General features: G+C 42.0%; 1 protein-coding gene across 1 annotated transcript in view; it reads right to left on the reverse strand.

Annotated features, from left to right (window-relative positions):
• Positions 1-20,917, reverse strand: part of LOC111647777 (synaptic vesicle glycoprotein 2B-like) — a 35,633-nt gene that overhangs the window by 3,321 nt on the left and 11,395 nt on the right. Inside the window, exons 2-14 of the mRNA XM_023397441.2 lie at positions 20,013-20,553; positions 18,856-19,082; positions 13,775-13,955; positions 11,129-11,280; positions 9,979-10,112; positions 9,521-9,610; positions 8,867-8,980; positions 8,480-8,568; positions 8,106-8,181; positions 7,109-7,197; positions 3,894-4,027; positions 1,535-1,735; positions 64-223 (exon numbers count right to left, since the gene is read on the reverse strand). Coding sequence (XP_023253209.1) covers positions 64-223; positions 1,535-1,735; positions 3,894-4,027; positions 7,109-7,197; positions 8,106-8,181; positions 8,480-8,568; positions 8,867-8,980; positions 9,521-9,610; positions 9,979-10,112; positions 11,129-11,280; positions 13,775-13,955; positions 18,856-19,082; positions 20,013-20,218 — 1,853 coding nt within the window. The 5' untranslated portion in view covers positions 20,219-20,553. The remainder of the gene's footprint in view (positions 1-63; positions 224-1,534; positions 1,736-3,893; positions 4,028-7,108; positions 7,198-8,105; positions 8,182-8,479; positions 8,569-8,866; positions 8,981-9,520; positions 9,611-9,978; positions 10,113-11,128; positions 11,281-13,774; positions 13,956-18,855; positions 19,083-20,012; positions 20,554-20,917) is intronic.

Consider the following 20,917-nt stretch of genomic DNA (forward strand, 5'->3'; position numbering starts at 1 on the left):
AGAATCATTCAGTATCATTGTTGCCAGTGTCTTCATCTGACACATACACGTAAATGTCAGTACCTTTTAGAAGCAGGATACAGCTCCACGGTCACCACCTCGATGCCGTTCCAAGCAGCTACACTGATGCCACAGAAGAGACACTGTAGAGCAATGATTGCTGACTGGCTGAAGCTCAGGAACAGGAAGAAGGTACAGCCTGCTGAAGTCAGCATGGAGCCACCTGAGGAGATCACATAATCCTCACTGATTCATGAATTTTCTGTTCATCATTCAACTCTAGCTACTGATGAAAAAAAATACAAATAGCATCAACTGTGTCAACTCTGTCAAAGTATCAAAGCCTCAGTCCACAGAGAAATGCACACAGCCTGTGTTCAGAAACTGAGCCTTAAAACCAGCCGTCAGGACTTCTGGAACTTTGTGATGTCACAACAAATCAGTCACCACCCTCAGTCAGGCCCCAAGCCCCGCCCACCTGGACCCACCATCTAATCTTGCAGGATTTGGTTTCTCTGAGCTTTTACCTGAAATCTGCTATATATTTATTCAATCACTCAGAAAACAATCAGCCAATCAGAAGAGAGGCTCAGAGAGGTATGGTAACACAGCAGCAGTGTGTTGTAGAGTTAGCATTAAAGATGAACATCCAAACCCATTTCCACCAGGAAAAGAAATAAACTGATGACAATTTACAAATGCTAATAACACCCAGTTATTATACAATACTAAGCCAACAATATGAGATAGTATGTCACATATTTAAGTATGGGAAAATAATTCAGAATTTTGAGTTAGGTCATAATTCTGATCTTAACTCCCAATTTTGGATTAATCCCTCATAATTTTGATGTAAAATCTTATGCTTTTCATGTAGCATCATAATTTTGTTATTATTGATGCTTTAAATGAAATCATCATGTCCATGAAAATGTATTATTTGTAAATGTACTATTTGTTGTAAATGGCAAAGAGGAAGCAGTGACATGGTGAGGGTGGTAAACTGGTTTTATCAGTCGTCTCAACAACATGGTATTTCAGTTATGGCCCAGGTATTACTGTTGGTCCCACATGCTCTATAGTGCACTCTGTACTGTGTACTGTACTGTATATGGACTATAACTCAAACATATGTGGACCATGTGGACTGTGGGGCTTTAGGAAGTGTGCTGATCCATTTAGATTACAAAGCACAGGGCTGAACTGTCCTTCATGACTTTGAGAATAACTTGAGGGTGTGTCTTCATTTTCATTCTGTGAATGAAAGAAAGAGCTAAACTGGGCATTATGACTCATTTTTCAATGGTAAGTTATAGAAGAACACTCACAAGGATATTTAATTTCAACCGTAACCCTCTCTAATAACTTGGCCTGCTAAATGTGCAGACCTTAGTCCTATAGAGTAAGAAGCAAAAGAACCCACATGAAAAGTAAGAGGTTTCATGTGGGTGAGTAACTAAATATACAGATGTGACCACAGCAAGATAATATAAGGCTTGCAAAGTTGGTCATAACTACAACATCAAGAACTCACCTATAATCTTGACCCTGCCGATCTTCTCCATGTAGAGAGCTGAGATGATGCTGCCCGGTAACACCGCCAGACTGCCCAGGAAGCTTACCAGGTAAATGAGGGTGTCGTTCTCCTCATCACTGTCCAGGTGGCAGCCGTGTTTGTTCTGCTCAAAGGTGCTGTTCTCCATCGTACAGTTGATGAAGTTCTCCTCCGACAGGTCTACAAAGAACAAGAAGACCATGAGACGCAAGATGGAATTTATGGAAGAGGGTCAACGGTTGAGTCTTGGACCTGATTGAGTGAAACATCTGTCAAGGTTTTGTATATTATGGGTCCAAACCTTGAAGGGGTAGAACCCTATTGTGTTTGTGCTGGTTTGTTATTATTTGTTGTCAATGGTTCAAATTGCTGGAATGAGCTAGAAACATGAAACTTCCCACATCATCTGGAAATGATGAGCAAGCGCTTCTGAAGAAATCTGAGCCCAATCGGCCCGATGGTGACGCTGTAATTAATGCCCAATATGTAGTTTTGGAAAGGCCTAGCCCCCAGACCATAAGTTTGATTGACTTCTCTTCCTACACCATGGGTCTGATTACCAAATTTTCTGTCAATTATCATAGACCAGGCCTAAAAAAGTAATTTGAGCCTGACCTATAGAGGACACCTCAAATACACAAAATGTGCACCTCTAAACTGGGTAGACAGCATTTCACCAGTTTTGATGAACATGATCTGGGGGCAAGTTACCAAGATCTGAAGTGCCATATTGAGTCCTATTGACTAAAAACCACCATGATGGATTTCTAGCTGATTTGCATAATGTGAAATACAGTAATGTGACATCTAGTGTTTGGATGTCAACTCTATCAACACCAGATTTGGTATACAGCCTTGCAGGACTGAGATAAACAATTCTAAGTGAGTAACATTGGTTCAAAATCATGGCTGCCATCAATCAAAAAACCTATAGCGGGATAGCAGGAAACTGGCTGTAAATCATTAATGATTTATCATTTTAAATCTTAAGAGATATTGTTGTCCGTGAATAGGAATAGGCCTACCAAAGTATTTTCAGCCTCGCTAATAGGGGCGCCACAAATACCTAAAACATGTACCTCAAAACCTGATGGAGAGAATTCCACCAGTGTTGATGCACATGCTCTGGGGACAAGTATTAACTAAAATCTGAAGTGCCGTATTGATTGATGAATGTGGGCGTGGACTATTCATTAATATCTGCCATGTCATGCTGTCGCTTAATTTGCCGTGAGCTGGAACAAGGTAGAGACATGAAACTTGACACCATAACTGGAAACTGTGCAAACGCTTCTCATGAAATATGATTGGAATCAGCCTAATGGTGGCACTGTAATTAACAGCCAAAATAATCCTCACATAAAATCATAGCAGGAAATTTGTTATAAGTTGTCTTAGAGCAACCCTGATTAAAGTCAGTCACATCAATAATACTAATGTATTACTTAAGTTATACATGTGTGGAAACAATAAATCAAAAATGGTTTCAATGGATCAATTGTAGCTGAAACAGGCCAAAAACTGGCCTAGCATCATAACAGCACCTTAGTTTGCATTACCCCTGCCCTGTCAATGACTCCGGTCAAAGTATTTACTTTTACTAATTGCAAATTGCTAATTTGCTTTTTGGAGAAGAGTATCACCAGTGAGCAAGATAACATAGCTAATGTGACTTTGCTCAGCTTTGTCAAGTCTGAAACCTGCTCATTTGGTCAATTGAGATGTTTCCTTCTGTGGAGCACAAAGAGGTTAGAACCTGGAAATCACCATGTGTGGCTATATTTAAAAACTATATTTTTATATTGTTATTTTGCTCTCTCTACATTATTTAACTCCTATATTTCCCTATTGGATCATGACTAGGATCATTTCAAACTCAAATTGGAACAGTTTTAAAGGGAAAAGCTATGAATTAATGAATATGGTGCTTATCATGGAGTTTTATGGTAACTTTGTTGTATCATTGTGCTCTGTGAGAATTAGGACTGTGGATTTTTCACTTGCATTGGTGGCCTTAATGGTCAAGATGACCAAGAGGAATCCTTACACAAAGCAAAACCAGTTTTAATGCAGATATGAGCAACTGTTGCTTCAAGAAAGTCATGACAAATTGTGAACACATTGCACAAGTAGTCAGCCCACACAAAGACACTCTAAAGAAAACAAGATCACGAATATTATTAAAATATGAGTGGAACTTTAAATGATGGGCTGGTATTTGTTCCTGTGACTAAAGCTTTTGGTTGAACCCTCCAAACATTTAACCTCTGAGCTGCTTTCACAATCTCTCTGTACCGGAGCAGTACATCCTTCAGAGCCCTGCTCCTGCTGAACCTACCTGTGTTAAAGAAGACAGTGGAGCGGATGGTGCATCTCTCAAATATTGTGTCTGTGGACGTGATGTCCTCAAAGCGACAGTCTTCAAACAGTGAGTCCTCAAACTTCACTGACTTCATCGTTATACCGATGAACCTATGGGGATGGGATGGGACACACACACACACACACACACACACGCACACAAACCAACAGACAAAGAAAACATGGACTCTTGCTTCTATTGCTGTGTTAGCACAGAATCAGAATGGACAGAATGGGCTGAACTGTGTAAAATCCAAGATGGCCACCACTGATAATACTGCCATGGAGATAAGCACTGCTTCACTCGTGGACAGTGTGATGGAGTCAAAATGATGGAATGATCATCTCCATGGCGATGTTATAAGTGACAGCCCTGTTAGCTACACTATTCATGTTGAATAGAAAGTTAAAGCCCATCAAGTCTGTTTTTAATTCTGCAAAAAGCATAGAAGTTAAATAATATACAGTACTGACACATACTGTATATCTGCACTGAAAACTTTCCTCTGCAGAGGTGAAGCGTCCCTAAAGATACACACCCTCATTTTCTTACAGAACCCAACAGCAATCCCAGGTTCCTAAACCGAGTGAAAGTCTGCACTGCAGGGAAAACAGAGAGGTTTGAATGTCTGCACAGTCAATGACAGACACAAACAGAGTAGAAGGTGCCATCACCTCAGGCATAGACACGTCCTCAGCTGAAAATATTTCTCCTTGAGAAAAACATTTTGCTTCTCCAGAGACTCATGAATAAAGATTGACAAGAGTAAAAAAACAAAACAAAAAAAAACAAAAAGAGAGTGCCTGGAATACATATGCAGGCGTACTCCACACACACATAGCAACACTCTGCACTGTCAATAGAGAACTTCATCATGGCCAAATGACTTATTATAGATAAAAAACAAACAAGCTGAAACTAACTGAACTTTGTGCATCTCCAGCTTATTCTGCAGAACCAGTTGTACGATAGGTCGAGTCCCAGATAGAAGTTTTTGCCGGATAGAACATCTCCTGAAGCTCTGGCTGAGCTGCTGTTGGCTCCTTGACCTACTAACCTTTCCAAAGAAAGGTTAGCTAGTGGAAAGAATTGTCACAACAGCTTTCAGCTCACACACGCAGCAGCTTCAGAATTTACACGCAGACAGGTGAGCTGCAGGCTCTCAGGTCAGCTATGATGTCACACACACAGGTGAGCTGCAGGATCTCAGGTGACCTATTATGTCACGGATACAGACAGGTGAGCTGCAGACTTTCAGGTGAACTGTGATGTCATAGATACAGACAGGTGAGCTGTGATATCACAGATACAGACAAGTGAGCTGTGATGTCACAGATACAGACAATTGAGGCATGATGTCACAGACAGGTGTGCTGCAGCCTCGAAAGTGAGCTGTGATGTCACAGACACAGACAGGTGAGCTGTGATATCACAGACACAGACAGGTGAGCTGTGATATCACAGATACAGACAAGTGAGCTGTGGTGTCATAGACAGGTGTGCTGCAGCTTCTCAGGTGAGCTGTGATGTCACAGACAGGTGTGCTGCAGCATCTCAGGTGAGCTGTGATATCACAGACAGGTGTGCTGCAGCTTCTCAGGTGAGCTGTGATGTCACAGACAGACAGGTGAGCTGTGATATCACAGATACAGACAAGTGAGCTGTGGTGTCATAGACAGGTGTGCTGCAGCTTCTCAGGTGAGCTGTGATGTCACAGACAGGTGTGCTGCAGCCTCTCAGGTGAGCTGTGATGTCACAGATACAGACAATTGAGCTGTGATATCACAGACAGGTGTGCTGCAGCCTCTCAGGTGAGCTCTGATGTCACAGACACAGACAGGTGAGCTGCTGCCTCTCAGGTGAGCTCTGATGTCACAGACACAGACAGGTGAGCTGCTGCCTCTCAGGTGAGCTCTGATGTCACAGACACAGACAGGTGAGCTGCTGCCTCTCAGGTGAGCTCTGATGTCACAGACACAGACAGGTGAGCTGCTGCTTCTCAGGTGAGCTCTGATGTCACAGACACAGACAGGTGAGCTGCTGCCTCTCAGGTGAGCTGTGATGTCACAGACACAGACAGGTGAGCTACAGCCTCTCAGGTGAGCTCTGATGTCACAGACACAGACAGGTGAGCTGCTGCCTCTCAGGTGAGCTCTGATGTCACAGACACAGACAGGTGAGCTGCTGCCTCTCAGGTGAGCTCTGATGTCACCATCAAAGATAAAACCAAACCTTGGTCCTGGGACCTGAGGCCTCTGTCCTCCCTCAGCTTCACTCACTTTGATTCACAGCTGAGTTTTAAAACGCTGTGCTCAGAGGAACCTGTGGGATTTACAGGTGCTGTAACAAAATCTCAGGTGTATCTTTACTAACTTCACCCACATGGATAACAAACCTCTGACATGTGTATACAACATAAAACTGTTTATAGTTTCCAAAAACAGTGATAAGTGAAAATAAAACTGTGAAGTCTTCATAAGCCTGTGGAGGTTTACTCTCTTCACCATGTAACTCAATGGTTTCCTGTTCTGGCCATCAGCATGTGCAGTGAAGTGATTACCTGTAGACATTTAGCTAATGTTCATGAGCCACAGCATGCTGCTGTCTGATAACAACATAACTGAGAATGAAATGACTGATAGACCCAATAATAACACTGTGTGTGTTCACTGGGGGGGGGGGGGGGGGACATGACCATCTCCGGCTTCACACTGCTGACTGCTTCCAAAAAGATAATGTTGGTGCTGTTCTGCATCAGTGTTGACAGCGGGGCACGTTAGCACTCAGCATTATGTAAAAAACCAAGATGATATAGAAAGTGCAGTAATAAATGCCATAAATGGTCATACTGTATAATTTCTGCTGAGTAACTTACTGATGATGGTTTTCCAAAAAAATAAAGAGACTAATCTACTAAAAAAAATATACATCCCAAGCACTACTAACCATGAAACCTACAGTTGCTTTATAGAGAAAGAAAATACATCTTTTCATACATTTGTTGTCAATTAGTTTTACACTGCAAATTTGTAAAGAGGATGAAATTGGAGGAGGATTTCTTTAATTTCAGTGTTTTATTTGCTATTCACTTTTAATTGAAACTAACACAGATTAAAGTAGAGAATGTGTACTGTATATACACTTGACTATAAATCTGTCTTGATGCTTTGTGTCCACACAGTGAAACTTACTTGTCACTGATAAATTGTCCTTCTCTATGGATTTGGTTCTCCAGAGAAAAGTTAAAACGGAAGTTCTCCACTCTTTCTCCATCGAACTCCTGAAAAGAGACAAAACGTTTAAACTCCAGAGACTAAGACAGAAATTTGTATTTTATGGGTTAGGGTTAGAGTTTTTGGTTTCATGATGGTGCTGCCTAGTATTGCATGAATTCAATGGGATAGGTATCTGTCTCCACAGATGGACAACTTGTTACGATACAGCCAATCAAATCTTACATAAAGTACTAACATTAGTGTCACAGAGTCATGGTAATCCAGAGCAGCAGCCTTTAAGGTGCACTAACAGTGTCATGTGACCAATTTATATCAGTTAGCCTACATATATTTTAGCAGAGTTTACATATTGATTTTAATTGCAAAGCAGGAAGGCTGTGAAGGAGAGTCTTTCACATTTTTCATGTTTGATAGTTGTTTAAAACATTTATCAGGTGTTACACTGCAGACACGTGTTATTTATATTTATCCCTTCTAGTTTATGTCCTGAATTCACCCTCCACAGCAGTAGGTGAAATAAAGACACATTACACATTTTTCAATATACATGGTCACATTAAAGCTATGAAAAAATATGAAACATGCAAGAAAAAAATATTATTATTATTAAATGTACTTGTATACACTACAAATAATGTGCCCCCTTTTTCACTAGCTTTCATGTCATGTGACCCAGTGATTTACAATCTATTTTAAAATGTGGGGCTCCGTGGCACAGCGAGGAAACAAACTGTTCAATCTGCTCAGTTGACTCATAGTGCCACCTGCTGTCATGGTGGGTGAATTACTCAGGACATTTGGGAGAAAATCACAATAATGGTGGAAAGGTTGTGCCAAAGGTATATCTAAGATATCTGTTGTTCAAGTTGCGGGAGGGAATTAGCTCCATTATAGTCTCTTCCTGTCAAAAGCAGGACGAAATGATGTGTATCTGAATCACTGTTGACCTTACCTTGACCTCGGACGTGTACTCCATGTACTGAAGGTGTTTGATCATGTCAGGAAACCAAACAGACAGACCATAGTAACTGTGATGAAATATAGACGGAGAGAAGACAAGTCAATAAAAGGAGCATAAAACAACCAGAATGTAAAACTGAAAGACTGCAGTGCCCTTTGTCACATTAGGGACCAGAGCTTTGTTCCTTTGCTTTGTAGTGTGTTCACTCTTTACAGTGTGAACAGTCTGAGTTAGAGGCCATGTAATTACAACATGCCTGTTTTAAATCTGGCCATGCTGTCACATGTCACCCCCTTGATTTCTTCCTTGTTGTCAGCCTGGATGATGGCGTCATGCATGATATTTACATGACATCATGAACTCACCTGAAAGCCATGCAGAACCAGATGACGGCCATGAAGAGTGTAGCTAAGCGCAGCTCTGCAGACAGGAGAGACGCCACGTTCCTGAACACCTGGGACAAACACACATACACAGCAGTGAACCAAGAACCAGGTCAGATTCAGCGCCACTGACTCTCTGCTCTCTCTTCATCAGCACAGCTACAAAATAAGGGCACATTTTTACAGTTACATATTCATTAATCCTACAGATACAGTAGGTGACACACTCCCTAAACCATACTGTAACGGTGAGGTGAAAACCTCTGTCTCATCTTTTAGGAAAAGGTCTGCTAGTGTTTGGGACTCGCCCCGCATCCATTCTGCACCGAGGCCTCAGTCTTCACCACTGACTGTTTGTACTGTACGTACCAGTTTGCAGAGTGTTAGTGAGCGCACAGCCCATCGTTGTACAGCTGTTCCTGTCGCACTCTGAATCTCTATGAACTCGTCCTCTGCTGTTTTCGGAGCCTTGATGTGAGTCACCTGAACAAATAAAAGAGAAGGAAAATGTGAGACAACATGTGATCTTAGTCAAAGTAACTCCTCCTGAACTTAAACTCCACCCCACCCTGAAATCCTTTTGTTTCCTTCCCTCATCTCATGCAGTATAATGACTTATAAAGACATTCAAGGCATGGTGAATCAATGTTAACTGGACTTGGTTGTAGATACTTGAAAAGTTCAGTTGCCCTTGATTGAACTTTTCTTGGCTAAATGACCCGAACGTAAGAGAATCTTCACAGACATCTTAAAAATTAGATTTATCAATCACCAGATTTGGGGGGGAAATGTGTGTGTATGTGTGTGTGTGTGTGTGTGTGTGTGTGTGTGTGTGTGTGTGTGTGTGTGTGTGTGTGTGTTTGTCCACAGCCCTGACAGGTATTCTGAGATGTTTGTGGCAAATTGTGTCAACTGGGTGACAGGTCTGTGGAAACACCTGGATGCTCCTTGTATCTATTCACATCTGTATCTGAATGTATTTGTATGGAGTGACAGTCATGTGGGATACTTCCATGTACTCACGGTGAAGACTTTTTCCGGCTGTCCCTTGGCCCTCCAGTTGGTGTCATGGACCTGCTTCAGGATCATCCAGGCTTCATCGTGTTTGGCGTTCTGCTCAACACACACACACACACACACACACACACACACACACACACACACATACAAACATGTACACAGTTTGCTTCTTTGCATCTCTTCTAGACGTCCTGTGCGTATTGTACAGTATGTGCATGTATTTGGCTCCACTCAGTAACCACCATCAGTTAGAAGCAGTGAGCAGTGAACTTGATGTTTATGCAAGCAAAGCTTATGTAAGGCCTCCACGGTGCACCACCAAGGTTAAAGCAGTGCATGATCAAGTATGAATGTGTAATACATTATTGATTTGTTCAGCATCATAGCGGTTTCTGTGCTCCTGGTTGAAATCACAAATAGTTTTCTTGCACATTATTCGGTGGGATGGCGAAGAGTCTCACCTCCAGGAGGAAGCGAGGACTCTCAGGCATGAAGGAGAGTCCAACCAGAGACATGATCGCAGGAAGAGCCGCAACCAGGACAAAAACCCGCCAGCTGTGGAACTGGAACTCTGTACCCATACTGAACCCCCAGCCTGTACACACACACACACACACACACACACACACAAAAAGGTCCATTCAAAATCTGTGTGTTTTAAGAAGTTGGATGACTGGTGTGCTGGTCGCCACACTGTAGAGCCTGTTGTTGACCATTAGAGAAACTTTGCTTTCAGACTTAAAGGTTTCATTATTCCTTCACACCTCACAGGTGTTTTGAGTTATTCTGGATGACTGAATAGGGAGAAGGTAGACAGACCGCTGCAGGGAGCTGTGTGAGGTCACCTGACCTGGTAAAGTTCAAACGTCCTCCTGTAGGAGCTGGATGATCATGGCGAGGCAACCAATCATATGTGATCAGTTACTATAAATGAATGAACAGCTCCTGCAGCAATATGTATCACTGTGAGCGGAAACAGCATCAGCAGTGGCAGCAGAAGTAAACTGCATGTACATTGGCGGCTTGATGGATCTGCCCACCGAAGACTGGCTGTGGGCATTTTCAGGCACGCACATCCGCTAAATGTTTCTTCCTGTTTAGATGGGGCTGAACAGCCCTGTTGCCTGGGAGGGTTGTACTGATGGACCATTTACACGAACAGAGGGATATGTTTTTAAGTTTGATGGGATGGAAAACGACTGCTTATTTGTCCATATCACATCTACAAAAATGGCTCCTTACTGTATTTGCATGTCACTCTTGTGAAGACCTAAACTCTATTAGTTGTCTGCATCGTGTGAAAACCCACTGGGAATGATATAATAATAATAATAATAGTAATTTCACACACAAACAATCAAAAAGAGTAAAATGGTCAAATCTGTGGACTGTTTTCCTTGTTTCACTGTGGATATTGTGCAAAAGCAGAAAACATGATCAACCACAGTCACAGTTTTTTCCTTGTATAGGTTACAGTACCTGATGCTGATGTTAAAACTCTACATCAGACGACGCAATGACCCAGTTTCCTGACAAGCAGCATTAAATGAAGTGTTGTTCGGGATTCTGTCGGAACTGTCTGAATGTTAACTGCTGTGTTTAAGCTCTCACCATATCTGGGGATGATGCCCCACGCAGTGAAGGAGGCGTAGATCCCACCAACCATCCAGAACATACACAGCCAGGACAGATGCTCCCCTCTCTTGTCCATCTGGAGAAACTCAGAGAAGTACGAGTACACGATCGGCACCGTGCCACCAATCCTGAGAGAGAGAGAGAGAGAGAGAGAGAGAGAGAGAGAGAGAGAGAGAGAGAGAGAGAGAGAGACAGAGAAATAGAGAGAGAGACAATCACGAAATCAACATGATCAATATAAGGCATAATCACAAAAGAACCAAATTTCAAATTAAAAGTGTCTCCTTTCAGAGGAATTTTACTGTGGCTCAGGAGGCACAGCGGGTTGTCCATTAATCAGAAGGTTGGTGGTTCGATTCCCGGCGCCTCCAGTGTGAATGGAGTGTCCCTGGGCAAGATACTGAATCCTAAATTTCCCCTGATGTTATCATGCGTGTATGTATGGTAGAAAAAGTGCTCTATATGTACGAAAAGTGCTGTGTGAATGTGGCTTGTAACGTAAAGCACTTTGATTGGTCGGTGAGACTAGAGAAGCTCTATATTAGTGCAGTCCATTTACAACTAGAGGATTCCTTTCATGGGATTTTTTGCTATGACATGGAATATTTCTAAATCGAACACTACACGAGTCGTGTTGTAGCAGAGTTAAACTGAAATCAGAATGGGAAGTTAAGACGTTTTGGTAGGTTGAACAAAGACGTGTCTTCTATCGGAGGCAACAAAGGATTCCTTGTGTGAAATTTGCTCATATCACAAGAACACATGAGTGTGGCTACATGTTGGTGCAGATGTGTTACTGCAGCAGAGCGGGCATGCAGGACATCCCATGAACTCCACTGCACCCTCTGAGGAGAGCACCGTTGTGGTGCACACATCTGAATGTCACTGTCACTGTGCTGTGCTCTGTATGTGACCTAATTTCTAAGTTAGTGTGTCTCCCTGTGGACCTCAGTTATTCTGGGATGGAGCCACCCTCTGCATAAACATGGTGTGGAGACTGATTTATTGTGTTGTATAAAAACTTAAGAAGCTTCAGATCAGTTGAAGACAAATGACTGTAACAGGACGTGTTATTCGGTATTCTGAAAGTTAATACCACAGAGGTGGGAGGTTTAAGGACCTACACAAGTTTTTACACTGATGAAAATAAAAATGTTTATACGTGAAAAAAACTGACAAACCTTTCTGCTGTCTAATTATAAAATCCTCAGGTGGTGCAGTTGCATTAGGGGAATGTTTCCACTTCAGCCCATGTCGGTGACGCTGGACAGAGACCTGCACTGTGTTGTTTAGTAGATACACAGTGGAGTAGAAATACACTGCCTCAGGTAGAGATGATGGTATGTTCCTGCTTGTTTTCTGATTCAGATTTTTATTTTCTTATATAAAATCTTGCCAAGTAACGCATAGAAACAGAAGATAATTAGATTTTCAGAAAGTTGACTTTTCAGAGTGTTCACTTGACAGTAACATGACTCAAGGGTTCTTCTTCAGGCTGTGAGCTTCTGCATGTTGGGTTTGAAATAAAATAAATACTCATATATTAAAGTTTCACGTCTCAGCTTTAATTTCAGTAGATTTAAGTCAATATTGAAAGAACTGTGTGGAAGATAAAGCCACTCTAACGCTCAGCGCCGAAATTGACCAGGGTTCATGAGTAACACTTGGTAAGTAAATGTATGTTGGGCAGCTGAGTGTCGTTTCACTGTTTATACTGAAAGAGCTCTCTCACCAGCCGAGACACGATGACGACGAGGCTACGAAAAAGCAAACATCTCTGTCAGTGAGAAATCACAGGTGGTTTGTTGCTAAAGTCATCAGCTGGGTACTTTCTAAAAAAAAAGAAAACTATGAAATGGTAAAGAACGAGGAGATCGAGGTAGATCCAGTGGACGAGTGGGAAACAGTTTGTGTGGCGGAGAAAAGCTCCTTCATGACTGAACAGCAGGTAAAGAACGGCATCCAGGATGTAGGCGGACATGTTTCACTGTCAATGGCCACGAGAAGACTTCATGACGTCACTGCAAGATGCAGTGTGAGGGCAGCCACGCTACTCTCACTCTCCCACCTCACTCGTTTGCTTTTCTACACGGGGTCATCTCAGTTTCAGTCAACTGCACCCGAACAAATACCTCCACACACTTTGTTAGGTTTGGAATCGATGTATTTAGCCTTACCTTGTTTTAAATTTGGAGTTCACACACTTTAACACTGTGGGATAACACATGCAGTCGTCTGTTATATTCATATTTCCTTGTCTTTGAGTTATCATGGCTGCTGGGGGACGTCCTTCCTGGTTGAGTCAAACGTGTGGCTCAGGGTTGATGAGCTTTAAATAATGAAGCCAGCTCCTCAGGCTGAACCATCTGCTGCCATGTCGTGGGGAGTGATTGGGTTTTTTTTTGTTTTGTATTTAGTTGCACTTGGCGACTGTGTTGTCGACCTGTTCTAAACTATTTGGTTTGGCCAGGTCGCTTTATACAAAATGCTTTTTGTTCGAATGTTTTATATATGGAATTCATTTTCCTTACGGAACATAGCAGTTAATGACAATGTATGTATCAAAAACAATAGATGTGTCACCTCACACCTTAAGGAAGAGTGTGTGTTTGTGGTTATTACCCGATGCCGGACAGCAGCCTGAAGAAGAGGAAGAAGCCGTAACCTTGGGCGAACGACGACAGGAATGAAAAGATGCAGTTTATAGCCAACGCCACGATCAGACAGCGGCGGCGGCCCACTTTGTCTGCCAGACCGCCCCACACGAACGCTCCCACCATCATGCTCAGAAAGACGGTCAAACCTGCACATAGACAGACAGAGACAAAGTAGGACTATGACTGTACAGTAACTTTAACCATGTGTTTATTAAGGTCCCCGAATAAAGTACTTATTTTACCATGAACCATTTTTTTGCCTAAACGTAATCAAAGCTTTACCACAGCACCGTCACATCATCATAATATAGTCCAGATTTACATTAGAGCAGGGATTTATGATGGTGCTGGAAGGCTCAGACGAATGATGTCCTGCTAATCAGGTGGTTTCAGATGATAAAACGTTTCCATGTGTTGCTCTTGTTTTGTCCTCTGGATATTTCAGCCTGTTGAAAGTGAAGAATGTGTTTGTCCTTCATGTTTTTGATATCAAATAATGTGGATTTGAAACAGAGCAGTTACCACTTTTTGAGGCTCAGTCTGAAAAGGGCAAATTGATCCCTCATTAACTGTGTATGACACACGCTTTTTTAATCCTTCCCATTCATTCATCCCTTATTCATTCTCGTCATCTTTCTTTCAGACAGCCGGGTTGACTGTCATCAACTCTACGAAAATAAGTCAGCACACTCAGCTCTTTCTTGGCTTTAAAATTTCAAGATCTTCATCAGCAGTGAGGAGTATAACCCTCACTGCTGCCAGATACTGGCAACTCTGCACCACAGTGTACAGATGGCTGTGCTACAGGGGAGAGCTGACTCTGTGACTCATCATATTGGGTCTCAAATCACAACCCCATCCACACATACAGTACAAACACACATCATTTTAAACGAATGCACATGAAGACATTACATATTCAGTTCCTTGGGCTCGGCCATAGTACGGCTGTTATGTCTGTGTACTCTCTATAACTTGTGTCCCTGGAATCTGGAGCAGCACCGAGACTCTGTTTCCAAGGTCAGGACAGAGAATCGATCACTGACTGTGTCTGCTGACTCAACACAAACACAGTCCTGTCTGAAACACTGCTCCAGGCCAAAAGTGGTGGGAGATTGGAGGAGGTGTGAGACAGGAGTGAGAGGAGGATAGTGGAGGAGGAGAAGAAACAGACAGAGAGAGAGAGAGAGAGAGAGAGAGAGTGGAGGTAGAGGACATGTAGGACCTCAGATGAATAAACTGCATCATATATTGAATATTTGGGGAAAAAAAACACTTTTGAACTTGATCAAAATCAATTCAGTTTGATTCAGTTTGATCCCTCATTCCCTTTAGCAGTCAGCCACAAACTGCAGAGCAGAGTCTCTCTCTGTCTGACTGCAGCAACACAACTCCAATCACTGCCTCATGGTCGTATCCCTCCACTGGCCAGTCAACTTACAGGAAATATGGTCACAACCTCCCCTTCTGTTGAGTTACAGTGCTGAATAACCATGAATGACCACCAGGACATTATGATGTCACAGTGAAGCTGATCTTTGACCTGCTGGATATAAAATGTCACCACATTTTATCCCATTAGACCTTTATGTTAAATTGTGTCAGAATTAGTGTATGAATTTCTTGAGTTATGGCCAAAAATATGTTTGGTGAGGTCACAGTGACCTTTGACCTTTGATCACCAAAATCTAACCAGTTCCTCCATGAGTCCAGGTGAATTCCCTCATGATATTCCTGAGATATCACGTTCACGAGAATGAGATGTGCGAACAACTTGAAAACAACAGTCATCAGTGCGGAAGAATAATGAGATGGACAGACAGATGGAGAGGGAGGGTGAGGATGGACAGATGGAGGGAGAGAGAGAAAGTTTTAAAGAAAGTATCCCTGGTTTGTTTCTCTGCTCCACCCAGCACCCTGTATGCTGCTGAGTCAGGTGTTTGCTGAGGGGGACAGAAGGTTTGGGACACATCAGTTACCAGTACACATCTGTTAATGACATCATCGTCACATGATTTTAGTAAATACACATACTGCATATCATAATTGTTAATGTCAATGACAGACACACACACACTCAGCTGAACTGAGCTGAGGCACAGAGCTGACTCAAGCTTAATAATCACTTATTATATGTTCTTCATATAAACGTCACTACGACTGGAGCGAAAGTCCGACTTCAAATCTCTCATCGAAATCTACAACAGATCCTCTGCTCTTATATTCCTCTTCTCTCATCTGTTTTTCTCACCTTTTTCTCTGCTCCTCTTTCAATTTCCTCTTCTCTTTTCTCCATTACTCTACTGTTTTTTTCTAATTTCAGCTGCTTCATTTCTTTTCCCTTTTTTCTCTCCTCTTTTTCTCGTGTCTTTTTTTTATCCTCCCCTCTCGTCTCTCTTCTTTTCCTCTGCTCTGCGCTTCTTTTTTCTTCCCTGTCGTCTTCCTCTTCATCTCTGCTCTCCTAACCACTCCTCATCTCTTGTCTTCCCTCTCTTCCTCATCCTTCTCTCCTGTAGGACTAAAAGACCAGATATACAGTATATTTAGATGCAGGCTATAACACACACCATTCAACTTCACAACGAAACACATGTTCACACTCGCTCACATGCTGCATACAGTTACACTAAGTGTATATGGACCGATACGACAACACCATTTATATTACAGACTTCGTCCAACAAGCTGATTCATGCCTGTCTCCTCAGGGCCCATTAGCTAATTACACTGCAGGAGTAGTTTGACGATTGCTGCGGAAACTCATTGACTCTCCCTTTGGCTGCCTCTGTGTGTGTGTGTGTGTGCGTGTGTGTGTATGTGTATCAGAGCACATCAAATGAATACATTGTTGGTGACTTCACACAGTTTGCAATAATGTTTGATTACAATAATTTAAGATAATGATAAGATGATAATAAGGTTTAGTTGTTAATTCATTTGTATATTTGAGGTAACTTACCAAAAATATAGTTACTTTGTTTGTACAGTTGACTATTTACATGTTTATGTTTATACAATTATTATTTTACATATTTACAAGTTTAAATATTTACATATTTACATTTACACAGTCTGAGTTTCTGGTTGTTATCATTAGTTTTGGTCATAAAGATACAACTAAAGTAAAAATGCAGCTAAAATGATAATAGTCTGTTAGTGTGTTGATGAAATAAAAACGTGAACCTGTCTCAGTGACAGTTATTCTGGCAGATATTTTAATTACAGGACTAATCTCATTACTTCATTATTGCACTGGTTTGCTCTTGTGACTGTCATATATAACTCAAACTGTTAAATGTTTCCTATCGGAGGATAACACTTCTTCAACTTTCATTCTCAGTGCCAATGATGCAGATGAAGGGTAAGAGAAGAGCCTGGTAATGGTCCTGACAGAGGAGCAAAGTGACATAAATCCTGCAGCAAAGCTGGAAAGCCAATGATGACAGAGTCTCAAATAAGAGAGTCAGCACCACCCACGAAATCCAGCTGCTAGTGAAGTCTGGTTAAACCGCACTGAGGTGAGTGGAACTGATTCCATCGCTACAATAAGACTCATCACTCTGCTGATCTCAACTAGTTAACTCCTCCCACTTCAACTTTACAGTGTCTTCGATCAATTCTGTTCTCATGTATGATCCCAACATCATACATGTCTTTTGTTATGTATGTGCATAGCAAAATGTTTAAATGCAAAAATGTGTATCACATACAGCATGTCCTGTATATGACGCAACCCTATTTTACTGTGCTGCAGATTTCATTTTGGATGGATACAATAGCCATTTTGCCCATGAGTCTACACTCAGTAATACATAATGACAAAGTCAAAACATGCGTCTCATTGTATTGATGGAATCAGTTCTATTCCACACACCTCAGTGCTGTTTAACCAGCCGTCACTATCAGTTGGCTCGTTTGGATTGTGCTTATTTGAGACTAAATCATTATTGGGTTGATGGTCAAAAAATGTCAATTTTAATGTTTTACAATCAAATCTGGAAACATAATAAAGTGTGCAAAGAGTGAAGCGGTCTGAACATGTTCTGACGCCTCTGTACAGCATCCTTTTTATCCACATGGATGTTTTCCTGACGGAGCTTGAAGTGATGAAATGCTGCATCACAACACAGACAACCTGTCTTGTTTCCTTTACATGCTGGTTTTTATTCTGCGCTTGTTCCCTGCTGGGATTATGATAACAGAACAAATGGAGCAGGCAAAAATGAATCATCAGAAAACAGGAACGAAGGCAGAAATGAAGACAGTGGAAAATATTGAGTGAAATGAGCAGGTAGGTTTACAGAGGGGACTAATTATGGGAATGGAGACAGTTGCGTGATGAGGCAAGTTCAGGTGGGAAGCAGGGCAGCTGCTTGGAGGCTTTTCATGTGAAACATCTGTGCAGGAGGAGTTTTAACCATGAGCAGAACAACCGTGTGGTCAGAGGGTGCAACCGGCCTTGTACATGTGGCGCTGACACAGCCTGGAGGTATGTTTTGGGTCATTATCTTGCTGTAGGATAAACCCCTGAACTACTGAGTCTTCCTTTGTTACTTGCCTTTTTCTTGCTATTCTGATACAGTACTACTTCCTGCAAGTAAAGTATTGTCCAAACAATGCTTCAGAGGATGTAGTAACACAAACTCTTTTCACTGGAAGTGGATATAATTAGTAGCTAGTATAGGTTCCTAATTGGGTTGTATCAGCAAATAGAAATAGGGGGAAAAAAGGAAGGAAATAAAGAAATAAAGGCTTGTTTCAAATAAACCTCTGCTTCTTTCTGCAGTTAAAACTGAGCATTTCACCAATCTTTAGATTTTACTAACATAAACCCAGATGCTGCTTTGAGTTAATGAGTGTTGAGCCTCTGGTGTGAGTACCTCATGTAGTGTGTCACAGAGGTATGGGATCAAATTATGGTCAATAAGGTTTAGAGTTCATATAATTCCTGTAAAATAGATCTGCACAGACAACAACACAGACTTCACCAGCACTCCTCACAAAGAAACCACACTGTGATCAACAATAAATCATTGAAGCTCTTACCCAGCGTTCCTTTATCTGCGTGGGACAGACACAGATCCTTTTCTGCGGACGGTAGAGCAAAAGCCACCACGAAACATTCGACCCCGTCGGCCATTAAAGCCAGGCCCAGCACCACGAAGAGCGTCCACTGGAACTTCCCGTGGCCGCAGTCCTCCATGATGTCCTCGTACTGTTCAGACAACTCCTCTAGTTCAGAGATGCCGCTTCTGCCTTCTCGGGCTTTAGCCCTGGGACACAGAGAGAGTATAACAAGTCATGAAAACAGGAAGGAAATGTCAATGTGTTTAAACTGTCCTGAATGTCTCCAACTGAAAGATGTCTCTGGTTTGTCAGGGCAACGGATTTCTCAACGTGCATCTGACTGAACCACTTGAATTTTTATTGAGCTGTCCACACAGGACACAGAACATGATATACACTCATGAACAGAACCCAAAGTCTGTTTTCCTGCACTGTGTCCTGGGCTCTGAGCGCTTGCAGATGCTGGTGTCCTACAATTCCATACTCTCAATTCTGCTAAGGAGCAGCTGCTGCTTTTGCTACGCCCTCTGTCTGCGCTCGTTCCCGTCAGGTATTCACCTCATCATCAGCTGTTCCAGAGTTTCAAACATGCTTGATTTTCTCATAGCCATAAACCAGACGCCCTTTATATCCGATAGTTACTAACAACAATATTGGAAAGAAAAAATCTGAACACCAATAAACTGTTTGTCATAGTAACTACACAGACCTGGACACAGGTGAGAGAGATACGACCCGTGAGCAGGTTATCATAGTTTATAAAAGTCATTTCACACAGGAGACAAGCATTCAATCCATGTTCGATCTGCCACATGAAACAGCTGACGCCGTCTTGTTCGGTTCTCTCTCGCTTTCTCAGTCTGACCTCTGACATTGCGAGTTGCATGGTACTGGTCTAGCAGTCTGACAATAAATCCATAATAAAGTTAAAATAAATTTTCTTTCCCATTACAAATACTACACATATAGCCAATAACATTAAACATTGTGCAAATTTAAACTGATGGTTTTTATAATCCCTGATTTCATGGAGTCCTGCAGCTCCCTCAGCATGTCTGCTTCCTGGGTCCGTTGACGTTGGGACCTAGAGTCGGGGGGGTTACACAAGAAGAAGAAGAAATGTTGGCGTGTCTCACCGTGCGGCTCTCTGTGCAACCTTCACCTCGTCAGGATGTGGGATCCCCTGATATTCCCCCTCGTACATCTGATCCTCTTCATCGTGTCCTTCCGTCACGTCGCTCGCTGCGTCCTCTTCCTGAGGAGGGTAGTCGCCACCTTCTCCGTAAGTCCCATAGCTGTCACCCCCTTGTTGGTACATGTTGTTTTGGTAGGGGTCAGCCATGTTGGCTTACTAACCCTGCTCAGCTGGTAGCTGATTTATACTGTAAGTCTTTTGTTAAGCTTGATACTTATGTCTGGAATTAAATTCAGAAATAAGTGACTGAGATAAACATAATTAATTCACCTAAAAACCAAAGTTATGCTTGTGTCACTTTAGTTACAGTGACTGTGCTCCTGACACTGGCTTTTAAAGTTTACAGATGGTAATGATGTAATGATGATGTCATCTAACATCACAATTTCAACCACTTTGTTGTGTAGTTGAAACGTGTGTGTGTGTCTCAGTTTCTGGTTGTAGTTGTTGTGGTGACTCCAGAGTCCAGATGATCTTCACTCCTGTGAACAGAAAAACTCTCAGGTTCATTTATTCTTAAAAGACAGACAGACAGATAGAGAGAGAGAGAGAGAGAGAGAGAGAGAGAGAGAGAGGGAGAGAGAGAGAGAGGGAGGCATCACAAGGATAGTTACCATCATGTAACACCAGGTTCTGATAGTTGGTTTCATTTTGGATCCAGTTCAAAGTTGATAAAATACCCAAATTCATGAGCTAAAATTTGATAAAATACAAATTCATAAGCTTCACAGACAATGAATCCCTCATCAAATCTTTCATTCATGTTTTCAGGTTAGTTTGACTGGCTGACTGGCTTAACCGTTCAAAACAACAGCAAACATAATATATGTAGGAGGGTGCTTATGA

Source organism: Seriola lalandi, unplaced genomic scaffold (genome assembly GCF_002814215.2).
Source record: "Seriola lalandi dorsalis isolate HSWRI2012SDOR001 ecotype SW California unplaced genomic scaffold, Sedor1 jcf7180002055008, whole genome shotgun sequence".
Taxonomy (NCBI): Eukaryota; Metazoa; Chordata; class Actinopteri; order Carangiformes; family Carangidae; genus Seriola; species Seriola lalandi.